Genomic DNA, 26,757 nt, shown 5'->3' with positions numbered 1-26,757 from the left:
TTTTTTGCAGGTTTTGCTCCCATTAGTCCAGCATCATCAATAATATCCAAAACATATTTTCGTTGATTAACATACAATCCATTTTTGTTCCTGTGAATCTCAAGTCCCAAAAAGAATTTAGCATCACCTAAATCTTTAATTGACAACTTAGAATTAAGTTGTCTTTTAACACTAGAAATTTCATTCAGATTGCTACCTACAATCAAAATATCATCAACATATAAAAGTGCAATAGTAACATCACATTCTGCTCTTTTAATATAGAGGCAGTGGTCATGAGATGATTGCAAGAAACCCATCTCTAAAAAGGTTTGATTAATTTTAATATTCCATTGTCTCGAAGCCTGTTTAAGACCATAAAGACTTTTGTTCAACTTGCAAACTTGATTAGGTTTATCATTAATATAACCAGGAGGTAATGACATATAAATCTCATCATCAAGTTTTCCATTTAGAAAAGCATTATCAATATCGATTTGATGTAAGTGCCACTGTTTGGCAGCGGTTATAGCAAATAGAATTCTGATAGTTACACATTTTGCAACCGGTGCAAAACTGTCATGGTAATCAACACCATTAATTTGACTATAGCCTTTTGCGACTAATCGAGCTTTATATTTGTCAATTGAACCATCAGATTTATGTTTAACCTTGTATATCCACCTACAACCCACCGCCTTCTTTCCTTTGGGAAAATTAGTAATGTCCCATGTGTGATTAAGTTCTAAGGCATTAAATTCAGATTTCATAGATTTTATCCAATTATAATTCTGGTTAACTTCTTCAAAACTACGTGGCTCTGAAGAGTTAGAAATATTGGATAGAAAACATTTATATTCGTAATCATGAGAAGAAGATGTAAAGGCAAATGTAGGTGGAGTGAATTTTGTTTGTTGTTTTTCTTTTCCGGTTGATGATTGGTTAACAATATAGTCATGAAACCAATTAGGTGTTTGTCTTGTTCTAGTACTTCTTCGATTATCTGATAAAGGAATATGATTTTGGTTTGATGTATCAGATTCTGTATTATTAGAAGTAGTTATAATTTCATTTAATGAATCATCATCATTTTCAAAAAAATATTGTGAAAGAGGTTCTGAAACACTTTTTTGTGGAGATTCATTAGTTAATTGTGTTTGTTGGAAAGGAAAAATATCCTCAAAAAATCTAACGTCCCTTGATGTTGAGATCTTTTTTGATTCAATTTCATAAACAATGTAATCTTTCTTATCAGATGGGTAACCCAAAAAACACATTTTTTGCCTCTTGGGTCAAATTTAGTTTTGGATGGTAAGACATTCACAATGTAACATAAACAACCAAAAATTCTCATGTATTCATATTCAGGTTTCTCATTAGTGAGCATAAAGTATGGTGTTTTCCAATCAAGAACACTAGTAGGAAGTTTATTTATAAGATGTGTTGCCATTAGTAAAGAGAAAGGCTAAAATTCAATTGGTAAGTGAGATTGGAACATTAAGGCTCTTGCCATTTGGGTAAGATGCCTATGCTTGCGTTCTACCACTCCGTTTTGTTGGGGTGTATAAGCGCAAGAAGTTTGATGTTGAATACCAAGATATGAGAAAAGTTCTCGACATTTAGTGTTAATGAATTCCGATCCATTATCACTTCTAATTATTTTAATAGACTTGTTATACTTGTTTTTAACTAGTCTAATAAAATTTTGAATAGTGCTAAAGACAATAGTTTTGTCACTAAGCATGAAAGTCCAAGTGGATCGACTATAATCATCTACTAAAGTAAGCATATATGGAGTATTAATAATGGAAAGTTCTTTGTAAGGACCCCATAAGTCAATATGAATCATATCAAAAATAGACTTTGTTTTAGAAATGCTGTTTGAAAAAGGGATCTAGTCATTTTGGAAATAGGGCAGGTTTCACAATGTTGTAGATTTCCACTAAGTAAAGGAAATGTTTTTTTTTAAAACAATATCAGTTGGATGACCAAGTCTTTTATGAATAATATTACAATCAATATTTGCACAAAATGAAAGACTTTCATTGATATTTGCCAAAAGTTCAAAAGTACATTGTTGTTCATATGAAAGACTTTCATTTACATTAGCAACAGGAATTAAACTGCATTGTCTACAAGATACTAGATTCTCATTTTCAAAAACTTCTCCATAAGAGTGATCATTATCAAAAAGAAATAGATTCTGCTTCCTAGTCCCTTTTCCCAAAATAACATTTCTTTTAAAGTCCTGCAAAAGACATTCATTTAAAGAAAAATTGCATTGAATTTCATTAGTTTCACAGACAAAAAATTATATTTGAAGTCTGGTGCAAACATAACATCTATGAGGTGTAGATTTTTATTTAACAAAACTGCTCCCATTTCTGTAATGGTTTTCTTAGTACCATCAGGTAAATATAAACTTAGAGGTTTCTTAATAACATGGAGATTATGCATTAGATTTCTATTATTACAAATATGCATACTAGCACCAGAATCTATAATCCATGTAGTATTTAATTTGTTCAAATCATTAAGACTTAAACTGTAATTCATAACAGAGTTAATTTGTTTAAAATAAGTTGTTGGGGTACTTTCTTGAGAATATGAAAAAAGTTTACCTGAGTTGAAGTTGGAGTTGTTTCCTTCATTTACTTTTAAATCTTTCATGTTCTTCATGAAGGTTTTGAAAAGTTTGAAATCCAAATCTGATGCGTTTTCTGGACTACTATTGGCATCAAGTGGATTGGAGGCAGTTGCATTAACAAAGTTTTTCCTCCTTTGATCCTTTGGTTGCTTGTACCACTCAGGGTATCCTATTATCTTGAAACAACCTTTTTTAACATGACCTTGCATGTTACAGTGTTGACATGTTGCATTTTTGTAGGGATTCTTACCTTTATCAGTTCCATTTTTTTGCTTAACAAAAGAAGATCTCCCTTCAGAAGCAGTAGTCTTTCCAATGTTTTGTTCTTTGTACCCATGACTGTCTTTTGTGAACATAACATTGAAGTTTTCAGTGCGCTCCATGTCTACCTCCCTTTTGATTTCCACATTTAAAAGGATCGTGAAAGCTTTGTGGATGCTAGGTAATGGATCTGTAGTCAGTATGTTGTCTTTGATATGTTCATAACTTTCATTTAGACCCATCAAAAACTCAAGAAGTCTGTCTTCTTCATCATCAAGAATCACTTGTTATCCAACCTCAATAGCATCTGAGCTTGGTTGTTCTCTCTTACTAGAGGCTAAAGGTTTAAGTCCTCTAAGCTCCTACCATAACATTTTAAATTTTGAATAGTATTTTTCTAGGGTTAGAGAACCCTGTTTGATGCTGCTAATTTCTTTCTTAACTTCATATCTTCTTGGTCCATTATTCCTTTCGTAACGCCCTTTAAGTTCAGACCAAAGATCTTGTGTAGTAGCATTTTCTTGAAAGTTTTGTTTTAGATCTTCAGATATCGCATTCATAATCCAAGATCGAACCATAGCATCAACAATATTCCATTGTTGAGCTTCAAGAGGATCTTTTGGCTTAGGACATGACCCATCTAGAAAACTCTAACTTTATCTTTGCAGTTAGGGCTAGCTTAATCGATTTGCACCAACAAAAGTAATTGTTACCTGTTAGAATTGTCGAACAGATGATTGAGTTGGGGTTGTCGGCGCTATGAAGGAACAAAGGATCAAGATTATATTTTCTCTTCTGATTTGTTGACAAACTATCGCCTGTCTCCATGACTGGATTAACCACAATATGTTTGCACCAAGAGTACCTTATACCCTGCGCTCTGATACCATGAAAGAATCCTTGACAATGGTGAATCAACAAGATGAGAGAATGTTGAATTAGGGTTTACAGAGAGAAAAATGAGAAACGACAATGAGGATTATTAGCTCCCCTGCCTTTTAATATTAAAATGTAATAATTACAAAGCAATCCCTAAATGATTGTTTTGTTTACATTTAGGTATATGAACAACACATTGTATTAAAATATAACCTAACTTAATAAATAGAACAAACTTAACATACTATTTTACACATACTCTATTAAATTTAATGACAATCTCACAAACTGAAGGAAATTTGATAGGTTTAAAATTAAGCAAAAATTGTCTAGCGATTACTAATTTTATTTTATTTTGCTGATGATGCTATGTTTTTTTTTAAAAGCAAAGGAATCTGAATGTGATGCACTTCATGATTGTGTTAATAGATTTGTTATACTTCAGGACAACAAATTAATCTTAACAAATCAATGGGTTTTTTTTCAAAAAATATATCAATCAACATTCAAACACAATTAGTTGACATCTTGAGGGTTCCAAGTATTTATCTTGGAGCAAAGAAAAAAAAAGAAATTTTTGAGATCTTGAAAAGATTGGAAAACAAAATTAATGGATAGAAAATTAAATACTTGAATCAAGATAGGAAAGATATTTTTGATCAAAGGTGTCTTATAAGACTTAATTTGGCCACATTGTCAGATAACAATTACTCTGTTAAATCTGATTTTCGATTTACCGTGTTCTAATTCTAACTTTGTTATTAAATGAGCATCTTCATCTATACAGGTTAAAAAAGAGTTTTGAAAGCTTATTTGGAATAACAAAGTCCTCCCCAAAGTATAATTTTTTATTTGGAGGGTAAGTCATAACGAAATTGTAAATCTTGAGAACCTAAGGAAACGCAAAATGGTGGCGGATCCAATTTGCAAGTTCTACAAGTTGGAAGTGGAAACTGTTAAAAATAATAAATAATTAATAATCTTGGAAAACATAAATGTGATGATGAAGCTCAAGAGTTGAAGATGAAGCGTGAGAAGAAGATGAAGCTCAAGAGATGCATTGTTTAATGTCAAGAATTGTATTTACTTTGAGTTCTAGATCCTTCTACCTTATCTTTTAAATTAAGGGTCACTCATTTGTTTTTCAATATAAGAAATTGAGTGAACTGTAACTACTTAAAATTTCTATCATTAAAATCCTATTTTCTTATTTATCACTTTATTCTCATACTCTCCAAGTCAAGTTCCTATATTTGAAGGCGAATTCTATGAATTCTGGAGCAGTCAAATGAAAACATTTTTCATATCCCTAGGTCTTTGGGATGTGATAGATGAAGAAGAACTCGATGTGCCCGATGAAAACGAAGAAGGATACGAGAAATTTAAAAAGGATCTCAAAAAACGAGATGCACTAACTTTGCGCTATATTCAACAAGGAGTTGGGAAAACCATATTCCCTCATATTTTGGAGTAAAAAAGGCCCAAGATGCTTGGGTGATATTGAAACATGAATTTCAAGGTACGGAGAAAACGATCGCATTAAAACTCCAAGCCTTAAAGAAAGATTTTGATAATTTAAGATGGAGGATCGAGAAAAGGTACAAGATTTTTCTTCTCGTGTTTCCACTATTGTCAATCAAATAAAAAGCAGCGGAGATGAAATCAAAGATAAAAAGGTTGTTGAAAAGGTTCTTCGAAACCTTCCTCAAAAGTTCGATCATGTTGTTGCTGCGATTGAAGAATCGAAAGATTTATCCAAGATGACAATATATGAGTTGACTGGATCTCTTCTAGCACATGAGCAAAGAATTGATCACTTTTTTACTCCATCAACTGATCAAGCCTTCAAATCCAATCAAGTACCAGAAGCGTTTCAAGAAGTCATCACAACAAATTTGGTAAGAAAAATGAGAAGACATTTGGTTGGAAAGGCAAAGCACCACAACAATGGTAATTCTTATTCTTGTATCATTTGCAAGAAATCAAATCACGAGTCAAAAGATTGTTATTTCAAATGCAAAAGATGCAAAATCCCTAATCATTCTCAAAGGGATTGTCAATTTTAAAATGAGGAGAAGAAAGAAGATGATGCAAAATTTGTGAAAGAAGATTATGATGTTATTTTTGTTTCTCTAAATGGTGAAGAGAAGTCAAAAAGTCAATGGTATCTTGATAGCGGTGCTAGCAACCATATGACAAACAATAAAGATATATTTGTGGAGCTCAACTCGGACATTACTTCAACCGTTGTTCTTGAAGATGGTTCTTATCAAGATGCGAAAAGAAAAGGAACCATTGGTGTTACAACTTTGGGAGGTAACAAAAAGCCTTTCACGGATATTCTATATGTCCCTAATATTTCATATAATCTTCTTAGTATTGGACAACTTATTAAGAAGGACTTCTCGGTATATTTTGATTATGAAAGATGCAAAATATTTGACAAAATGAAGAATGTGGTTGTGGAAACTGTCGAAATGAAAGATAAGACCTTTTCTCTCACATTTCCATTGAAAAGTGACTGTGCATTAAAAATGGAAAATGAAGATTTGTCTAAACTTTGGCATCTTCGACATGGTCATCTAAATCAACGGGGACTTTATTTGCTAAAACAGAAAAATATGGTGGTTGTACTTCCTTCTATTCAAGTGATAAATGATAAGACCGGGGTCCTAAGCCTTGGGTTCGTTTTTCTCGGTCGGGGTCCAAAACCCTCGGTCGCACCCATTGGTCTAGGCTAAGAAGCCTCAGTCCTGAGTGCTAAGGACCATCGATCCTTGGTTGAGTTTATCGCTCGAGGTGTAAGAACCACCATGGCTAATCTCATCGGTCAAAGGTTTGAGAATTCTCGATCTGGGTCGAGATTCTTCGGTCCTAAGTTAGACATCTCGGTCTTTGATTTAAAAATCATTGGTTGCACTTCTCAGTCCTAGGTGAAGAACACTAGTCGAACATGTCGGTCCTATCGAAATTCTTGGTCATAAGTTAAGATTTTTCGGTCGGACTCATTAGTCTTGACCGATGATCATTGGTCCTAGGTCAGACTTGTTGGTCCTCAAGAACACCAAAATTACAGGTTTTTTAATTTTGATTGGATCTTGGATTCCTTCGATCCATGGGTCTGGGTAGCTTCACAAAGCCCCCATGAATATGTAGATCATCATCTCAAGGTATCAATAGACCTAGATGATAATCAATTTGTTTAAAATAGTTTGTAGCCAAAAATCAGGTTGTTGGTTTTGAGGTGAAATGAGTCATCTAACAACTTCCTTATACGTTATATACTTGATTGATACCAAAACAAGAACACTAACGGTTTGTTCGGATCAATTCAAGATCTAAAAACTTTCAATTATTTTGAAAAAAATTGAATTTGATCAAACATGATCCAAACAGTTACCCAACATCATTACAATCATGTTGGAATGCTTTCTGGCTATGATTCAAGAGGATTAGTCCAAGAACAACAAACATAATTTTTGAATTTTACAAAATTCAAATTCGGGTTTTTCCTTTTAAGGTTGATTGATTGTCTCTACCTATAATGAATATTTGTAAATGATCATATGATCGGTTTCCATTCATAAAATTCAATAACTAGATGACCTACAAGCTTATGCAATTTGAAATTAAAAAATTTCAAATTCAAACTAGAAATATGAATTAGAGTGTGATTAGAATCTTACCAAAGATTGGAAAACATTCCTAGGACCTTAAGAAAGCTTTTGGAATGCTCAGATCCAAGCTTTAATGCCTCGTGCAAAGATTTTAAAAAATCTGAAAGTTTGAAGTTTTAATGGCGGATTTCTGAGTTTATTTGATTTGAAGCTAGAGAGTAGATCTCTTGGTTTTAGATTTATTTAGGGAGGCTATTTATAGCCTCCTGAGGTCGGTTGGATGACTCAAGTGGATTGAATCATCCAAAATCCAATTATGGTATTTTGGTTGTTCTTCATCTTATTTGTTGGGATAGGGATGAATCATCCTTATTATTGTAGGAGAAATGATCATCGTGGTAGAGTGATCATTTCAACTTTTGAATTAGTCAAAACGGTGAAATAACGGCTAAGTTCCACTTTTGAATCAGTCGATAAATGAGGTTCCAGCGGTAGATTTCTTTCTGGATTTCGGCTACATCGGATTGCGAATTTATTTATTTTTATTTTAAAGCTTAAGGTTTGATTTGAAAATGATTTTTTTTTTCACCCTTTTGGCTTTACTTTTGATTTTTTAAATACACAACATATTAAAATAAATATGACAAATATTTTGCCAATTTATATATAAATATTTTTATAGTTTAGGGTTAAATAAATAATTTTTGGGGATGAAATGGATACCACATTTTATCCTAAATTATTTATTTTTGGTCCATTGATTTTTCTAAAATTATTTTAATATTAAATGAGCACAACATTTATTCCAAATAATTTTATTTTTTTTGTTTTAGCCATTATCTTAATTAATTAGATTTAATTATCACAATATTAATTAATTGTTTGAATTTAGTTTTTGGCAATGAAGTTAATTATTTTGATTTTATATATTTAAATATAAATCAAAATAATTATTTTAATATTATAAATTGGGGTGTAGATTTTTAGTGCTTATAGTGTAAGCACTAAAAATCTACACACCAATTTATGAAAATAAAATAATTATTTTGATTGTTTTTGAATAAATAAAATCAAAATAGTTAATCCCATGGACAAAATCTAATTAAAACAATTAATTAGACTAATTATTGTGATAATTAGAGCCTAATTAATTAAGAAAAATGGTCGAAATAATAAAATTAAAATTATTTGGGATAAATGTTGTACTCATTTATCTTAAAATAATTTAGAAAAAATCAGGAATTAAAATAAATAATTTAGGATGAAATGAGGTACCCATTTCATCTCCCAAAATTATTTATTTAGGATGAAATGGTAAAATATATGCCGTATTTATTTTAATATTTTGTGTATTTAAAAAAATCAAAATTAAATTTAAAAGGTGAAAAAATCAATTTCAAACAAACCCTTAAAGTTTTAAAATAAAAATAATAATCGTGATCGGGTGTAGCTAAAACTAGTGGAAGAAAGCTACAGCTGAAGGTAGGACCATCAGATGAGTGATGAGATCTCATCCAACGACCCATGCGTGCCCGTTGCAACAGAAAGAACGCGCGTCGACGCCGCACCTGATTGGGTAACTCCCCGTTAGCTTGGATGCTAACGGAACGCCCAAACGCTAACAACATTAGACATAACACCCAAACAATGCGTCGCCGAAGTAGATAAGATCAAAGACCCGTCTTTGATCTTCTCTTCTTGGAACTCAGCCAATAGTCAACCATTTCTGCTGATTTAAAGGCCGAAATGTTCACCCTACCACGGTGATCATTCTCCTACAACGATAGGGGTGATTCATCCGTATATGTTCAAGTGGTTGGAAGAATAGCCAAAACGCCATTAATTGCTTTTGGCTGATTTAGTCCACTTAAAGCTCACAACTGACTTAGGGATTTTATAAATACTCCCCCTAAGTCATTATGAATCCAATGAACTCATCACATTCAAATCGAAAAAAATCAAAATTTTGTCATTAAAGCTTGAAGCTTTTGGATTTTTCGAATTTTCTGTTTGAGTCCTTAAAGCTTGGATCTAAGCATCCTAAAAGCTTCCCTAAGGATCAATGAGTGTTCTTCAATCCTTGTTAAGGTTTCAATCACCCTCTAATTCATATATATAGTTTAATTTGAAGTTTTTATAGTTCAAATTGTATAAGCTTGTATGCTTGTTGTTTATGGTGTTTTATGGTTGAAATATTGATCTTATGATCATTTAGAAACTATCTGGATAAGATAGAACCGATCAATCGGTCTTAGAAACAAAAACCCAAATTTGAATTTTTAAAATCCAAAAATCATGTTTGTTGTTTTTGGGCTAATTATGTTGAATCACAACCAAAAAGCTTCTTAACATGATTATAAAGATGTTGGGCAATTGTTTGAATAATGTTTGATCCATCCTGTCATGTTTGATCAAAATGAAAATTTTTAGTTATTGATTTGGTCAAAACAAACAGACAATGTTAATGTTTTTGTACCAATCAAGTATATGAGATATAAGGAAGCTATTGGCTAACTCTTTTCTCCTCAAAAGAGCCTTAAAATTAAAAATCCAATTTTTGATTACAAACTGTTTTGAACGATTTGATTGTCATCCAGGTTGATTGATACCTTGAGATGATGATCAACATATTCCTATGAGCTTTGTGAAGCTACCCAAACACTTGGATCAAAGAATCCAAACTAAAAAACGAATTTAAAAACCTACATTTTTGTGTTCTTGAGGACCGAGGCTTGTTAGCCTATGACCGAGAGATCTGACCAAGAATCCTCTATGCATACCGAAATTTATGACCGAGAAATTCGAACCTAGGACCGAGAATTTCAACGATAACGAGAGATTCGACCGATATTCTTGAGATAAGACTAAGAAATCCGATCGAGGATTTTCATCCAAGACCAAGAGGTCCAATCCAAGACATAGAGGTCTGACCTAGGACCGAGAATTTCAAAACCTAAGACCGAGGAATCTCAACATATGACTGAGAGGTCCAAACCTAGGACCAAGGAATCCTTACCCAAGACCTAACCCGGGACCAAGGGCATTAGCCCTAAGCTAGCCAGGAATGAGAGGTTTATACACCTCGACCGAGAAACTTAGCCCAGGGCTAACAAGGACTGATGGGTTTATACATCTAGACCGGTAATCTCAGCCAAGGACCGAGAGTCCTTAGCACCCAGACTGAGGGTCTCTGGACTCCGACCGATAAAAATGAACCCAAGGCTTAGGACTCCGGTCCTAAGACCTGTTTGGTTCCAGTTTTCAAAACCCAAAATTATTTTTGTAATTTTTGGACCCTCAAACCATTTTCTAAAAATCCCGAAAATTGAAAAATAATTTCAAAATATTTTTGGGATATTTCCCACGAAAAAATGTTTTGACTAAGGCATGTTTGGTGTTTATTTCTAAGCCATAACATCCTTAAAAATAAATGATGTTCTTCAGGTATTTCCCTCCCTAGTCAACGTCGTCAGCAGCAAGTACCATCATTTAAATATTGGCGTTTCAATATTTTAAATAACGCTAAAACCTAGAAGCATGACTAGGACTGAAAGAATAATCGGTAAAATTAAAATGTTATACAAACCGATCGAAGTCGATACTTCTACACTTATGTTATGTGCAAAGATTGTCAATGAGGAATGACAACTTGTTACAAACCAAGTGATGTTGCGAGAGGAAAAACTTGAATGCATGGGATCGACCCAACCCTTTGGCGATGAGTCATCCGGTAGTATGTATGCATTGTGGAGTTGGGGGGAAATTCCCAGTGGCAACAGTTTTACCCTTCCGCTATTAGTGAATGAAACTCTCTTATGATTCCCCTAGAATAAAAAAATCCGGTTACTATCACTAAGCCAATTATTTGTCGTGCCCAAACAGCCAAAATCTCGTCACTACAACCCTTATGTGACTACTATATATGTATTATGTGTATGCATTTATAGTCTAAGTGAACATCTCAAACATGTTCCTTCTTTTCAAAACAAGCGCATGTTTATAAATGTTTTGAAATTTCAAACACAGACAATATCCATGCTGACAAATGTTGAATTGATCCTATGGATTAAAAGTTTCTACGAAAATGAGCGGAACCATAAGATTTACCGGTTGACCCTCATCATGAGGTTTCACGAATTTTAAAATAAATCTCAACTTCATGATGCAAATGCAAAGAAGGTGGAGCCATACATGACGAGTTTATTATGTGGAATAGAGGTCTATGTTCCCAACCATAGAAGAGTTTTGAGTCATCATTATGATGGACAACAAGAATGTTATGCACATAAAACCACGTTTAGAAGCGATGTCCTTAAGGAAGATCTTGCAAGAGGAATACAGATATACTAAGACCACATCCGAAACAATCCTAAAAACCAATGTCATCGACTTCCAGAAATGGACAAAGATGAAAATTAGAGATGGACAAGTCCCCCTAACTATGGAATCCTTCCTGATGACGATGATAGTCCCGTTGGCCCATTTCTTCATGGATCCAACAAATAATAAACCATCCTCCAAAATCCTGGAGGTAGCATACCACACGCGTAGGGAAAACAAAAAACCCTATGGTATCATCTTGGTTGAAACACTAATGGGTTTGAACGACTCGTTCTTAACCTTTAACATGAGTAGAAGAGGCTCACCTCTAATCCTCTATATTTGACTACTTGACAAGCTAGGGCGCCTGGCGCCCGTATGTCCCAGAGACATCTTGTCCCATTCTCTTCAATACCAAAAAATGAGGAAGGCTTCACTAGGACCCCTCGTGGAAAATGACGATGAAGTCAAGAATTTGCTCCCATGGTATCCCATTAAGAAAATTGCATACATTACGAATGACGAACCCATAATAATGTTTATGGGCTTAGAATGGGTTACGTTCTACTACACTCACGACCTCTACAAACAGTTTGGTTGTGACTTTATGTCCCCTTATACAGAAAATGTCATCACTATAGATATTCCAATTGATCACAAGGCCTATACGAGATACTTTGTGAAATGGCACAACGCCTCTCAAATGGGTATTCCAAAAGAGAAAAAGAACTACATGACCGTCATTTTAGAAGAATACGAGAAGGTGGAGAAAAATGAAGAAGATGAAGCTTCTAGTGTAGGAACAAACTACAGTAGGACTACTAGTCTATAATCCCGAACTTTTCCCTTTTAGACTCTCTCGTAAAATATCAACAAGAGATTCTTGTTTGTAACAAACTCGACGAGTATATTTATATAACAACTCTTTGTTTGTTGATCGAATCACAAAAAAGAGATGATCATTCTTTAGGATTCACTTTATGTGTATATGCATTGCATTGTAATGTATTACAATTTGCAAACTCTCACATCTCTCTTTTCGCAACAGTCCACGACCGCGACGGCTGACACGGTCCCTAGAAAGAGAGATAAAAAAACCGGACGTTCATATGCCACCAGATGGACGAAGAACTCCTAGTACCTGAAATGGTCTCTACGACTAAATTCAGGGAAATGAATGCAGCTTTGCAGCATGTAGCGGAGCAACTCGTGTTGATCACAACTTCTTAAACTAATCAGAAATTTTCGTCTACATCTCAAAACATACCTTCTTTTTCTCGATTCCCCAACTAGGCCATCCGACTATGTTTACTCCCATTAACTCTCGTCCTACTGGTCAACAAGCTCAAGAAGAAGTCTCTCTCTACGAAGACTCTGAAGAGGGTATCGACCAAACTACACGGGTACAAAATAATGAGGTAATCAACCCTCTGGGACCACAGGAAAAACAAATTCTAGCGGATGATCAACCACCACTAATAGAATACGAGCACTAAATGGCTCAAGTTCAAGTCATGAAGGCAGAAATGCAAGTCCAGCTAAACAAGTTAGTTAAGGGAAAAAGCACTGAAGAACATCATGACTGAAAATACGTTATGAAAGCTTCCGAGCGAGTAGTTATTCTGGTAGGCGTTAAACTTCCAGCTCTTTCTAAGTACATAGGAAAAAGAAACCCGTCAGTCTTTTTCAAAATACACGCCTCTGCAATGACCCCATTGCGACTTGGAGAACCAATTGTTCTCCACTTATTCCCCTAGTACCTTGACAATGTTGCTCTACACAAGTATTATCAGCAAAAAATAGTCTATCTACAAAGCATAGAGGAACTGGTTGCAGCATTCATGTAACGCTTCTCATGCATCTCAACCTTGAACGACCAGAAAATATGTTGAAGAACGTCAAACACGGAGAAAATAAGAAATTCTTCATGTTTATCGAAAGATGTAAAACTATCACCGAGGAAATTGATTCCCTCCCGAGTGAACAACAACAAATCAATATGATATTGAAAAATATTAACAGATGATATTATGTTGGATTCGCCGTGAAAACCTTCCAAAATATGAAGAAATTGGTAAAGACTGACAATAACATCAATGATGTTAACAAGAAAGAGGGGAAAGAGGGACAAGTAGTCAAAGCTACCCCACCTCCAAGTCGTTTCCCGAGAAAGGAAAAGACAAAAGTACACCAGGTAACCACTTCTTGGAAGGAGCAATCACCTCAAAAGGCGAGCCCAAGTAAGTCTCCATTAACTAAAGTAAGTACAACCACCCCTATCAAGGTCACACCTCCAAAGGCACCAAGACCCATAGAGTCTTTGATGACCTAATAATACCTTTAAGTCAAGTGATGAAAATTCTCTAGGAAAATAATATCATCAAACCCCTTTCCCCAAGAATAGATAGACCATTCTTGGGAAAGTTTGAGAATGCTTGGTGCAACTATCACCAAGCCAAGGGCCACACTACCAACAGTTGTAGTGCCTTCAAACACATGTTCTAGGACTTGACTGATCAGAACGTCATCGCCAAGCCAGTAATAGCAAACAGTCTGCTATCGGATCACAAAGTCAACATGCTCACCATTGAAAAATCATCTCTTGACTCCAACGTGTTACTAGACCTGATCCATAACGTTAAACTAGAGATCAACATGATCGATCTCTGGCCCAAAAAGAAGTTCAAACCCGCTCAAGTGAGACTTCTGAATGGTGGATGTAAAAAATGACTCCCCATATTTATGCCTCGATGGACATCGCGGCAACACGTGGTGGAACGAATTTCTAACCCAGTTTCATGAAAAACTACACCGGTTAATGTGTCATCCACCTCCCAACTTTCTTTCTGTAGGAACCAAATGAGAGAATGAGTCTAGAGTTTTTAACCTAGGAGATTGTCTCCTAAACCAACTAAAAAGGAAAAATGCTAACATTTTCATCTGGAAAATCCTAATGTACTCTATCAAGCATATGAAAGTAGTCATCAATGAGTTAAGAAAGGACAATATCCCTACCAACATCACTCTTGAAGAACTAGTATGGATCATATTCGCTAGTTCACAACACAACATGATCAACTTCAAAGACAAGGATCTTCCGTCAACTAAATCAAACTATGACAAGGCCCTCTACATTTCTGTGCAAATGGAGGGAAAGACTATTCCAATGGTCTTGATAGACAATGGATCCGTTCTCAATATATGTCCTTGGAGGACTCTTGAGAAGTTGGGAGTATCCCGAGACAAGATCATATCATCTGACATGTGTGTCAGAGGTTTCGACAACTCTCGCCTCGAGATAATGGGTTGCTTCAAGGGCACCGTTCGAGTGGTCGACATCCCCTTTCAAGTTGACTTTTGTGTTATCAACATGCAACCTTCCTAAAACTTGATCTTAGGAAGAACATGGCTTCATCAAGTCAGGGCTTTAGCATCTACCTTACACCAAAAGCTCAGGTTCATCGTCAATGACCAAGTCATCACAGTCAACGACGCAACTGACACTGCATCAATCAATATGTCTACTCACATTGACACCCTTGAAGTTGAACTAAGCGGGTTCGATATATGTCCAATTCTCTCAAAATGTAAAGATCCATCTAAACATCTTGACTTTAGTATGTTAGCCTCCCTCCATTAGAATGATACGTCGAATGAGATATTTTTCTAGCATGGGCTTAGGCCCGAACACCAAAGGCATGACATCATTCCCGCAACCATGTTGTAACATGAATCTCCACTATCTATGATATATCCTTCCAGGATTTGAAGAAATCTGCAAAGAAAAAATATCCAAACAACACAGTTGTTCCACCAACCTTAAATGGACTGTTCATCCGCGAGTAACAAAAACAAATATCTAAATCTATATTTTAAAATTATAAAAATTAATTATACACACAAGACGAATTATTTTTATTATTATTATTTAGCTCTTAAGTCCAATTCATGATGCTTCAAAAGTTTCATTCCATCAAGTATTACTATTTGACATCATAAATTTTTATATTAATTGTTTAATTATTCTTACTATAAAAATTATGTTATACACAATAGAAGAATAAATTACAAGTCTTATTTTACTATTTTTATGTTTTTTTAGCTCAAAAGTTTTTGATTCCTCAATTATTACTTTTTAATATCATAAATTGTTGTAATGGTTATAATTACTAGAGTATCTTTTAAAATATTAAATTAATAAATATTTTTAAAATTATATAATTTAATAATTTATTTTTAAATATATATATATTTTAAATATAATATTATATATATATATATATAAACAATAAATTACACATTTTATTTTTAGTTTAATTTAACAAGTTTAACTCATTATTCAATGATTTAAAAGTTTAGTGACATCAATTATTATTCTTTTAATATAGTAAATGGTTTAGATTATTAGATATCTTATAATTGTTAAAATAATAAATATTTTTAAAATTATATAATTTATACATAATTTATTTTAGATTAAATATCTAAATATATATTTTATTTTATCTTTAATTTTTGTATTATATACACAAGAGAAAAATAAATTACGCATGTACTTTATTTTGTTTTGTTTTTTAGCTCAACATTTTGTTCTCTTATATATTACTTATTTATTACTCTTAGACCCAATAAATTGTTATATTTGTTCTATTTTATTATATATATACAAAAGAAGAAGAATTATACGTGTTATTTTTAGTTTAATCAAGCAAGTTCAACTCATCATTAGATAATTCAAAAGCTAGTTCCCTCAATAATTATTCTTTTTAACATTATAAATTATTCTAATTATTAGATTATATTATAAATTAATAAAAAAATCATATAATTTATACATAATTTATTTTAGATTAAATATCAAAATATATAATTTAAAATTTTACAAAATTTAAAAATTTAAAAATTTATTATATAAACAAGAAAAACATAAATTACACTTGTTATTTTATTTTATTTTGTTTTATTTTTAGCTTAAATTTGTATTCACTTAGTTATTACTCTAATTATTAAAATATGTTAGAAATTGTAAAAAAAATTAAAATTATTTAATTTAAACATAATTTATTTCAAATTATATATCTAAATATATATTTTAATTTTTTTACAAATATAAATATCTATTATATAAAGAATAAATTATACATGTTACTTATTTTTATTTTAATCTAACGAGTTCAACTAATTATTTCATAATTTAAAAGTTACGTTTCCTCAATTATTCATATTTTAATATCCTAAATGATTTTAATTACTAATTATTAGATTATCTTATAAATTATTAAATTAATATAAACTATTAAAATTATTTAACTTATACATAATTTATTTTATATTAAATATATATTTTAAAATTTTAAAAAATATAAAAATGTGTTATATACACAACATAAAAATAAAATTACATGTGTTATTTTACTTTAATTTCTTTTCTCAAAATTTTGTTCGCTTAGTTATTATTTGATAAAAAATTATATTTTTTCTAATTATTAAAGATGGTTAGAAATTGTAAAAAATAAAAATTTAAGTATTTAATTTATGCATGATTTATTTTAAATTATATATCTAAATATATATTTTAAAATTGTACAAAATATAAAAATTTATTATATACACACCAAAAAAATTACACTTGTTATTTTACTTTATTTTGTTTTATTTTTTTATCTACTTGAAACAAAAATGATATATATATATATATATATATATATATATATATATATATATATTGTAATTAATAAAGATTTTTAGAAATTGTTAAATTATTTATTTTAAATTATATATTTAGATATATATATATATATATATATATATATATATATATATATATATATATATATATATATATATATTTTTAAATAAAAAAATATTATATAACCAAGAGAAATAAATATAAACTTATTATTTATTTTTGTTAAATTAATAATATATATATATATATAAATATATATATCAATATATAAATTAGACATAATTTATTTTGGATATATTTTATTAAAAAAAATTGAAATATATATTTAAAATTTTATTACATTGTGTTATTCTTTATTTTGTTTTGCTTTCTAGCTAAAAATTTTGTTCTCACAATAAATTATTATATTTGTTCTAATTTAATATTAAATTATGTTGGAAATTATTTTTTTATTATTAAATTTATACCTAATTTATTTTAAATTATATATCTAAATATATATTAAAAAATATATTAAAATTTATAAGAGAATGATCTTTATTTATTTTGTTAGACAAAGTCAACTCATTATTATATGTTAAAAAGTTTTTTTCAAGTATCATTTAAATTGTTAAATTAATAAAAAAAAAAATTATATAATTTACACATAATTTATTTTAAATTAAATATCTGAATATATATTTAAGTATTTTAAAAAATATAAAATTTATTATATAGACAAGAGATAATTAAATTCCAAGTGTTATTTATTTTGTTTTGTTAATCTTTTTTTAAAATTATTAAATTATACATACTTTATTTTAAACTATATATCTAAATATATATTTTGAAATTGTAAAAAATATAAAAATTTATTATATAACTGAGAGAAAAATAAATTCCACTTGTTATTTACTTTTATTTTATAACTGAAAGAATAATAAATTACATTTACCTCAATTATTACTCTTTTAATTGTAAATGGTTATAATTATTATAGTATAAATGGTTAAATTAATAAAATAAAAATTATATACTTTATACATAATTCATTTTAGATTAAATATCTAAATATACAATTAAAAAATATTAAAAAATTTATTATATAAACAAAATAAAAATAAATTATACTTCTTATTTTACTCTATTTTGTTTTGTTTTTAGTTAAAAATTATTTTCTTACTCATTCTTCAATTATTCAAAAGTTTCTTTATATCTAATAAATCATTAATTAATAAATATTTTTTAAAATTATATAATTTATACTGATTTATTTGAATTAAATATCTAAATATATATTTTAAAAATATAAAAACTGTATTAAAAATAAATTACACTTGTTATTTTGTTCCTTAATTAGTTATTATTTTTGACACAATAGATTGCTATATTTGTTTAACTATTCAAGTATATTAGAAATTGTCTAATTATTTAATTTTTCTATAATTTATTTTAAATTATATATTTTAAAATTTTAAAAAATATAAAATATAAAAATTGTAATAAATATAAAATTTATTATATAAACCAGAGAAGAGTAAATTTATTATATATAAATTTAGTAAGTTCAACATATTGTTTTAGGCTCAAAATGTCCTCTTAATTATTAATATTTATTATATTAAGGTATATTATAAATTGTTAAATTAATAAATATATTTAAAATAATATAATTTAATAATTTATAAAAAATTAAAAATTTATATTACGATAAAAGAATAAATTACACGTGTTATTTTCAGTTTAATATGACTCATTATTCGATGATTCAAAAGTTTTCGTTCCCTCAATCATTACTCTTTTATCTACTCTTTTAAGGCATCTAATTATTAAAAAAAATTATTTAAAAAAATTTATATACACATCAAAAATAAATTAAGCTTGTCATTTTTATCTACCAAACCTAGTTCTTCAATAATTCAAAAGTTTGGATTCACTCCATTATTACTTATTTTAAAGTCATAAATTAAACCTAGTTCTAATTTTGTTTTAAACTATTATAGTATGTAATAAATTGTTCTAGTTGAATTAAAAAACATGATATAGGTTATAATAACCTTAATTTGCCACACTCGACACTAGTCAGCTCAGGTCTCCTAGTAAGCAGCAAACCCTTAGTCCAGCTTACCGCCACGCCGTCTCAATCTCTGTATGCAGCAGCCATTGGTAATCCTCCATCCTTTCTCAGGTTTGATTTATTATTTGAAGTCTTGGGTTCTTCATTTATATATCCACTTTCTTCTGTTCTGTGTTTTGCCATAACTTAGAGCGGGTTTCGTTCTGTTTTCACTTCATAAAGTTTATTTCATAAGATACTGTTGACTGTTCTTCTTTAAGCGTCCTTCAGAGGGTTGCAGAACTTGTTTCATAAGCTGATGTTTGGTGCTATGGAAGGTTTTTAGGTCGCAGATGACGATCTAGAGTCTAGACTAGGTTAACAAAAAGGAAGAAGCATATATATTATTTTTAGAACAAGTCTTGCAAACAATGGACAAGAAAAATATTAACACCTATGAGGAAGCTCGTAAACAGCGTCTTGAAGATAACAATAAGCGTTTTCAGGTAATGGAATGGTTTATGGATTCTCTTTGTGCTACAAATTAATAGGTTCATGCTAGCTGAGAAAAGTTTATGTTTTTTGTATGAATTTTCAAGGATTTAGGCATCTTGAAAATTGCAAAGAGTCTATCGAATCTCAAAACACCAGAAAAGAAATCTGTGGTAAGTTTTTAGTTCAAAGACGAAAGAAATCCATGTTCTTCTTCAATCTTTTTGATTACTTGCTTACTTACTTACTTACCCATCATCAGCAACGAGTTCAAAAGTCGAGATCAGAAAATATCTACGCAAAACAGCCAAGGCGTTCTTGCCGTGAACGCAATCCAGTGCCTTCGTATTGTGAAGAAGTTAGTATCACTTTGACTAATTTAATCTCCCATGTCCCATTCTTCATCAGAAGTTAATTTATATTTATACATTTTGATTCCAGCTTGATATAGCGCTTCCACAAGTGCGAAAAAGATCAAAGATTAGTTCTTCTTGGGCAAGGTTTGTAGATTAGAAGGGGGCAGTTGTTGTTTGAATATTAGCAGATAGATATTGAAAAAAGAAATAGTATTTTTATTAACTATATATGCAATTGAAATTCCAGCTATATAGCAAGGCCATTGGATGAAATAAAAACAGCTTCATACGAAGAAAGGCAAAAGGCAATCAAGTGTGCAGATTCATTGCAAATCAAGCTGTCTTCTTCTTCGAATGATCCATCTTTTGTGAAATCCATGGTCCGGTCTCATGTTTATAGTTGCTTCTGGTTGGTGAGTGTTGATTAGAAGAATGAATGAATGAATGAAAAATGAATAAATGAATCTCAATTTGTTGTTGTTGTTGTGATTGATTTACAAGGGTCTGCCATCAAGATTCTGCGAAACTTATCTGCCTAAAGATACTGTGGATATAGTATTGGAAGATGAGAAAGGGGAAGAGTATAATGCAGTTTATATTGGAAAAAGAGCAGGTCTTAGTGGTGGGTGGAGAGGATTTGCATTAGAACACAAACTTGATGATGGTGATGCTCTAATTTTCCAATTGGTACAACCCCAAAGGTTCAAGGTAACTGCTTGCTGTTTCATGTTTATTGTTTAATGGTTATGTAACTTACATGAGCTAATAATAAATTCAATAAATGTGTTTTTTTTAGGTTTACATAGTTAGGGCATTTGATTGCTGGAATGGAGATGAGACTCCTGAAGCTGAAACCAAGGAGGAGGAGGAGGAGGAGGAGCTTGTAGTAATAAAGAGTAATGAAAAAGCAGAAGTTACCAGAAGAACTTCAACTAGGAAGAAGAACAACAACTGAGTGTGAAGATAATACTTCAACTCTATCAGTAGTGTTTTCTTTTTATTTTGTGACATGAATTTGCTTGCATGCACAGTCAATACTCTTCTTGTTTCCTTTTATGATCTGCATTAGCCCATCAGATTGAAACAAAATCTAGTCTTTTAAAATTCTTTAAATCTTTAAGATTTTATTAAATTTAAAATTTATGATTTATTTTGAAAAAAAAATTAATTTATAATTTTAAATTCAAAAGATGTTATTTTATTTAAATTATTTATAAAATAATAATATGTAATTTATATTTATTTTAAATAATTTTTATGAAAGAAAAGAAATGATTGGTAGAGAGAATTTGAAAAAGAGTGCTAGTGAAGGAATGACGTGAGTGTCACGTTAATCTCCACTTCCCTCGTTTTAAAATAAATTTATAAATGATAAATATAAATTCTTGATTTAAAATAAATTTTAAATTTATAAATGATAAATATAAATTCTTGATTTTTGAATATTTAGAGAAACAAAATATATATATATATATGTTTTGATTGTATTATGTGTGTAATTAATAAATAAAAAAAAATTATGTTCTAATTATGCATATTAAAGTTTAATTATATATAATATTTATTAAAAAATTATTATTCATTATCTATTAATATAGTAAACAAAATTAAATATACTCTTATATATATTAATATTTTTTAATAAATAATAAAACATCTTTATATTATTAAAAAAAAATCAATTAAAAAACCTTATTAAAAAAAACAAATAAATAAATAAAGATTAAAAATAAATTTAAGCAAAAATATTAATTTTAAAATTAATATAAAGATATTTTTTTAAACTTTAAGAGCAATTTAAAAATTAAATCTTGAAAAAAAAGAGTATAAATCATCATATAAATAAATTGATCTCTCTTTATTTATTTATATATATATATATGTGCGAATCTTAAAATAAAAATTGTGTCTTTCTCCTTCTTTCCTCTTCCTATATAGGGCCGGCTAACAGCTGAAATCCGGACGACTGCAACTTACACTTGCCGTCAAAGGTGTCTCTCGCAACCCCTCCATCTATTTCACAAGAACCACTTCAACATCCGATCCTCCATACATTCCTGCGGTAACTGTATTCTCCTTCGGTAGAATGGTTTGTATTTTGTGTCTATAAGCTCTATATATTGTTTGATTACCTGATTAGTTTAATTGGGTTGTTGTAATTATGTTAGTTTAGGTTAAATTAGTTCTTGTTTAGTTGATTAGGTTAGTTTATGTTTAAATGCAAATAATGTGTATGTAATAAGAAAAGAAAGAAACTTGTTTTTATTATAGGTACTAGGACAAAGAATGATAATTGAGTGAGGTTTTGTCTGTTTTTGATGCAATGTTAATTTAAATCTTTAGTAGATTCAATCTTTAATGCAAAAAATCAAACTTCTCTCCCTTTTAGTCAAGTTGAAAAAACAATTAATGAAGAAAATGAGACAAGGGCAGTTCAATCACCATGGCCGGCCCAGTTTTGATGTATAATTGTGGCAGCTCGATTCATCTCTCAACCCTCTTCATTCACCTAATTTTGTTTTTATGTTTGAATGGGTAAAATGTTTCTCTTTGATCTTCAGGGACCCATTTGTTAGACAAATTAAGTAAATTTAACCTTACCTGGAAGCTAGACTTGAGGTTGAGACTTCAGAGACAGCCTTTCCTCAGCTGTCGTTACTTGATAAATCTCCGTCAATCTTCTCCACCCCGGTTACTCACTTGGACCTGTTCCGAGAACTCACTCTGTCCTCACAATCGACTCTGCTGCTGACTGCCGCTAGGACAGGACCAGGAATCAGGTATTAGATATCTTCCAATGCAAATCTTCATATCGTCGTAGATACTGTTTCTTATGTAATTGAGGTTAGATGATTGAATATGATGGTTTAAGGTTTAAATGCACCACTCTCCATGATTGTGTATGTTCTATGTGATAATTGGATTACACATCGAAACTTTAATTAGTTTTATCTGATCCCCTGCAGTGAGGCGGAGGCTGAGGGTCGTCCACTTTTTGTGCAGTTGCCTCCTTCTCTTAGAGTAAGTATATCCTTCCGGCCATGATTACTTTCGAAATATAGGGATCCTGATGTTGATAGTTGTTACGACCCACTTGTGTGTAGATCATTTGTACTAATAAAGATGGAGGGAGCAACACAAGAGCCTCTCTTAGACGTTGTTCGTTCTGTTGTTTTCAAAGAATCAGAGTCTTTGGAAGGCTCTTGCATTAAGATAGAGGGGTATGACTTCAATAAAGGTGTGAACTACCACGAGCTTCTTAAATCAATGGTTTCCACTGGCTTTCAGGCTTCCAACCTCGGAGATGCAATTGAACTTATCAATCAAATGGTTTAAATTGTCTTGTCTCTCATTTATTTATTTTCTTTATCGATCTTCCTTCTTTGAAATTAATACGGGTTCTATTTCTGTTGAATTTGGTTTTCCTTGAATATTGAAGCTTGATTGGAGGTTGTCTAACGAGCCACTGGCTGAAGATTGCAGTGCTGAGGAGATGAATCCAGCATATAGAGAATCTGTAACAACCAAGGTTTTTCTAGGATTTACTTCCAATCTGATTTCATCTGGCGTTCGAGACACAGTTCGTTTCCTGCTTGAGCATCATATGGTTAGTTGTGAAGAAAAATGTTCTACCTTGTTTATTCCAATTGCTTACATTCTTTGTTGAGGTGTAGTGGGTTAAATCTTACTTGCTTAATAAAGAAAGAGAACTAGATAAACAAATACAATTTTAGTGCTTGGATTAAGACACCAGCTTTAAGTAGTTGACCATCATGAATAAGAAAACTTTTTAGGTTTCAAATCTGTAAAACCAGTGGTTATACTCAGAATGGCTTGGCAAAGACAACCAATTGAACTATGTTGCCTTGCTTAATGGATGCCTTAAATGCAGGTCGACGTTGTAGTTACCACTGCAGGTGGCATAGAAGAGGATCTTATAAAGTGCCTTGCTCCAACATACAAAGGCGATTTTTCTCTTCCTGGAGTTCATTTGCGCTCAAAAGGTCTCAACCGCATTGGTAACTTGTTGGTTCCTAATGAAAACTACTGCAAATTTGAGGATTGGATTATCCCAATTTTTGACCAGATGCTGGAAGAGCAGAAGTCAAAGGTTTATTACTTTCATGCACTATTTTTTGTTTTGTTTATGTCATTGATCTTTGACTTGCTCATCATTATTAACTTAGAGTTTGTATGGTCATAAAGGAGAAATTAGTTTCTTTGCCTAGATTGATATAAAGGAAAGATAATCATGTGACAGTTTTCCAAATCATTTTTTTTTCTAACTATAAGTTGATGATTTGTTTGAGTATTTTGAAAGAATATGAAGTTGCACTTTAGTCCTAATAATGTATTTTCATACTTTGTTTTCTTTGTTGCATATAGAGCGTATCTTGGACACCATCTAAAGTAATTGCACGTCTTGGAAAGGAAATTAACAATGAAAGTTCATATCTTTATTGGGCATACAAGGTTGGTATCTTCTCTCTGCATATCGTTAATATGACAATCAATTTTTGACTCCCATCTCTTGGATTGTATATCGTTTAAGATTTTTATTACATTTTGTGTGCGTTGCAGAATAATATTCCAGTATTTTGTCCTGGATTAACTGATGGATCTCTTGGAGATATGTTATATTTTCATTCTTTCCGAAACCCTGGTCTAATCATTGACATTGTGCAAGGTAAACATGCATGAAGAAACAAATTAACAATATTTGGTAAATATTATCTTAGGTTTTGTAATAAGTAGTAAACACGCATGCCTTCAATACATAATCTATATTGTAAATGAACAGATATTAGGGCTATAAATGGTGAAGCTGTCCATGCAAATTCTAGAAAAACAGGAATGATAATTCTTGGAGGTGGGCTGCCAAAGCATCACATTTGCAATGCCAATATGATGCGAAATGGTGCAGATTTTGCTGTCTTCATCAATACAGCACAGGAGTTCGATGGGAGTGATTCTGGAGCCCGTCCAGATGAAGCAGTGTCATGGGGTAAAATAAAAGGATCTGCCAAGTCCGTTAAGGTTTTTATCTGTCTTTACTTTCATTTACTACTCAATTACGATCCCAACACTGCTATATTTCTCCACTAAATTATTTTTTCCCAAACAGGTACACTGCGATGCAACTATTGCTTTTCCTCTACTAGTGGCGGAAACATTTGCAACAAAAAGAATGAAAAAGGCCGAAACCATCTAAGTGGAGACTGTATATTTATGTGTAACTGTTTTTTTCATGAATTATTTGTCCACCCAAGTGAGAACTGAGAGCAAATTCTGGAGGCTGCTATTCTTTTTAGTCTATTAATTGGTTCAATACCAGTTTTGACAAGTGTAGTTTTAAAATGTACAGACGATGGTAACTCTATATCTTATCTGCAATTTGACGATGGATAATGCAATGAAATAGCATGGGATTGGGAAATCAAAACTATACATGATAGAAACAATAGTCTTTTGCTTTTGCTTTTGCTTTTGCCTTTGCCTTCTTCAAAAGGAAGTTGGATTTGAGAGTGGTTGCTAACTACTTTAGATATTGGTCCATCATTTCCCGGACTTCATCCACGACAAGCCAAGCTTTATGCCCACCAATAACCTCGGCTTTATTTTCCCCATCTTTCCAAAGCTGGATGACCAGCTCCCCCAGGCCACAAAATAGAAACAAAAAATTCAAAGTCAGTCTCTTTACTTCTTCATTTAACTAATTAATACAAGGGTTAGGAATGGAATGAACAGACCTGGATTGTTGGCATTTTCTGCATAATAAAATTGTGAACAAAATCAGTTGGGGAAGAAAGAATTATAATTATAATTGGACAGAAGTAGACTTACAGATATATTTCCACGTTTTACTAGAGTTTGAGGTACTTTGTTGACATCAACACAAAAGAATTTAATCCTAGTATCATATTCTGCAGCCAATTTTTCCAATTTAGGCTTCAGGTATATGCATTTACGACACCAAGATGCCATCCTATAGTTGAGAGAGAATAAGTTAGAAAAGAATCAAGAATATGATGAGTTAATTAATTAAGCAGAGCAACAGACAGAGCAGGCAGACCGACCAATCGATGATGATGGGTTGAGAGAGATTGTCTGCCATGAGCAATGCTTGGTCGAGCTGCTCAGAATCAAGAATGGACTCCATTTCTAACACGACAGGCTTGGAATCCGGCCAAAAAGCATGCGTTTTCCAATCTAATAATTTCCTGCTGCTAATCTTGTTTTTCCTGTTTCCTGACCAAGTTTTGTTATTATAATTGGTAGAAGATCCTAGTAATCCTCTTTTACTACCAACAAACGATTGTTGCTCTTTCTGGTTGAACCAATTGTCGTTCGATTCCACCATGTACGATATGTGAGTATTTGGAGCTAACACTAGTACTATAGACATTCTTCTTCTTTTATCTTCTTCCTCTCTCTCTCTCGTCTAGGAAATATGAATGGAGATAAGATTTAACATTTCAGAA

General features: G+C 31.4%; 4 protein-coding genes across 8 annotated transcripts; 3 read left to right on the top strand and 1 right to left on the bottom strand.

The window, feature by feature from the left end:
• The first annotated feature begins 5,346 nt into the window (after positions 1–5,346).
• Positions 5,347–6,507, top strand: LOC124909680. Its single transcript, XM_047450336.1, has 2 exons — positions 5,347–5,716; positions 5,912–6,507. The coding sequence occupies exons 1-2, from the start codon at positions 5,347–5,349 to the stop codon at positions 6,505–6,507; spliced, it is 966 nt and encodes a 321-aa protein (XP_047306292.1).
• Positions 6,508–19,427: 12,920 nt separating this feature from the next.
• Positions 19,428–21,370, top strand: LOC124910206 (putative B3 domain-containing protein At5g58280). Of its 4 annotated transcripts, none has more exons than XM_047450817.1 (8): positions 19,428–19,537; positions 19,766–19,933; positions 20,027–20,092; positions 20,182–20,277; positions 20,361–20,419; positions 20,523–20,688; positions 20,777–20,983; positions 21,072–21,370. In XM_047450817.1, exons 2-8 carry the CDS (start codon positions 19,859–19,861, stop codon positions 21,228–21,230), a joined length of 828 nt encoding a protein of 275 aa, XP_047306773.1. In that variant the 5' UTR covers positions 19,428–19,537; positions 19,766–19,858; the 3' UTR covers positions 21,231–21,370. The 4 variants fall into 4 exon arrangements, with proteins under 4 accessions (XP_047306773.1, XP_047306772.1, XP_047306774.1 ...); XM_047450816.1 differs by having other exon boundaries at positions 19,439–19,559; XM_047450818.1 differs by having other exon boundaries at positions 19,480–19,537; positions 19,774–19,933.
• Positions 21,371–22,189: 819 nt separating this feature from the next.
• LOC124945198 (deoxyhypusine synthase) lies at positions 22,190–25,606 on the top strand. The gene is made up of 10 exons (XM_047485589.1): positions 22,190–22,337; positions 22,837–23,055; positions 23,242–23,296; positions 23,380–23,605; positions 23,715–23,882; positions 24,168–24,386; positions 24,662–24,748; positions 24,857–24,962; positions 25,077–25,312; positions 25,401–25,606. The coding sequence occupies exons 4-10, from the start codon at positions 23,399–23,401 to the stop codon at positions 25,485–25,487; spliced, it is 1,110 nt and encodes a 369-aa protein (XP_047341545.1). The 5' UTR covers positions 22,190–22,337; positions 22,837–23,055; positions 23,242–23,296; positions 23,380–23,398; the 3' UTR covers positions 25,488–25,606.
• A 73-nt stretch (positions 25,607–25,679) lies between these two features.
• On the bottom strand, positions 25,680–26,757 carry LOC124945200 (thioredoxin-like 3-1, chloroplastic). 2 transcript variants are annotated; one of them, XM_047485590.1, is made up of 4 exons: positions 26,353–26,757; positions 26,120–26,261; positions 26,026–26,043; positions 25,680–25,925 (listed from the first exon to the last, which is right to left on the bottom strand). In XM_047485590.1, exons 1-4 carry the CDS (start codon positions 26,679–26,681, stop codon positions 25,812–25,814), a joined length of 603 nt encoding a protein of 200 aa, XP_047341546.1. In that variant the 5' UTR covers positions 26,682–26,757; the 3' UTR covers positions 25,680–25,811. The 2 variants fall into 2 exon arrangements, with proteins under 2 accessions (XP_047341546.1, XP_047341547.1); XM_047485591.1 differs by having other exon boundaries at positions 25,680–25,913; positions 26,353–26,750.

Source organism: Impatiens glandulifera, chromosome 7, assembly GCF_907164915.1.
Source record: "Impatiens glandulifera chromosome 7, dImpGla2.1, whole genome shotgun sequence".
NCBI classification, from domain to species: Eukaryota; Viridiplantae; Streptophyta; class Magnoliopsida; order Ericales; family Balsaminaceae; genus Impatiens; species Impatiens glandulifera.
Note: the sequence above shows the minus strand (reverse complement) of the source record. Positions and strands in the feature narration are given on the sequence as shown.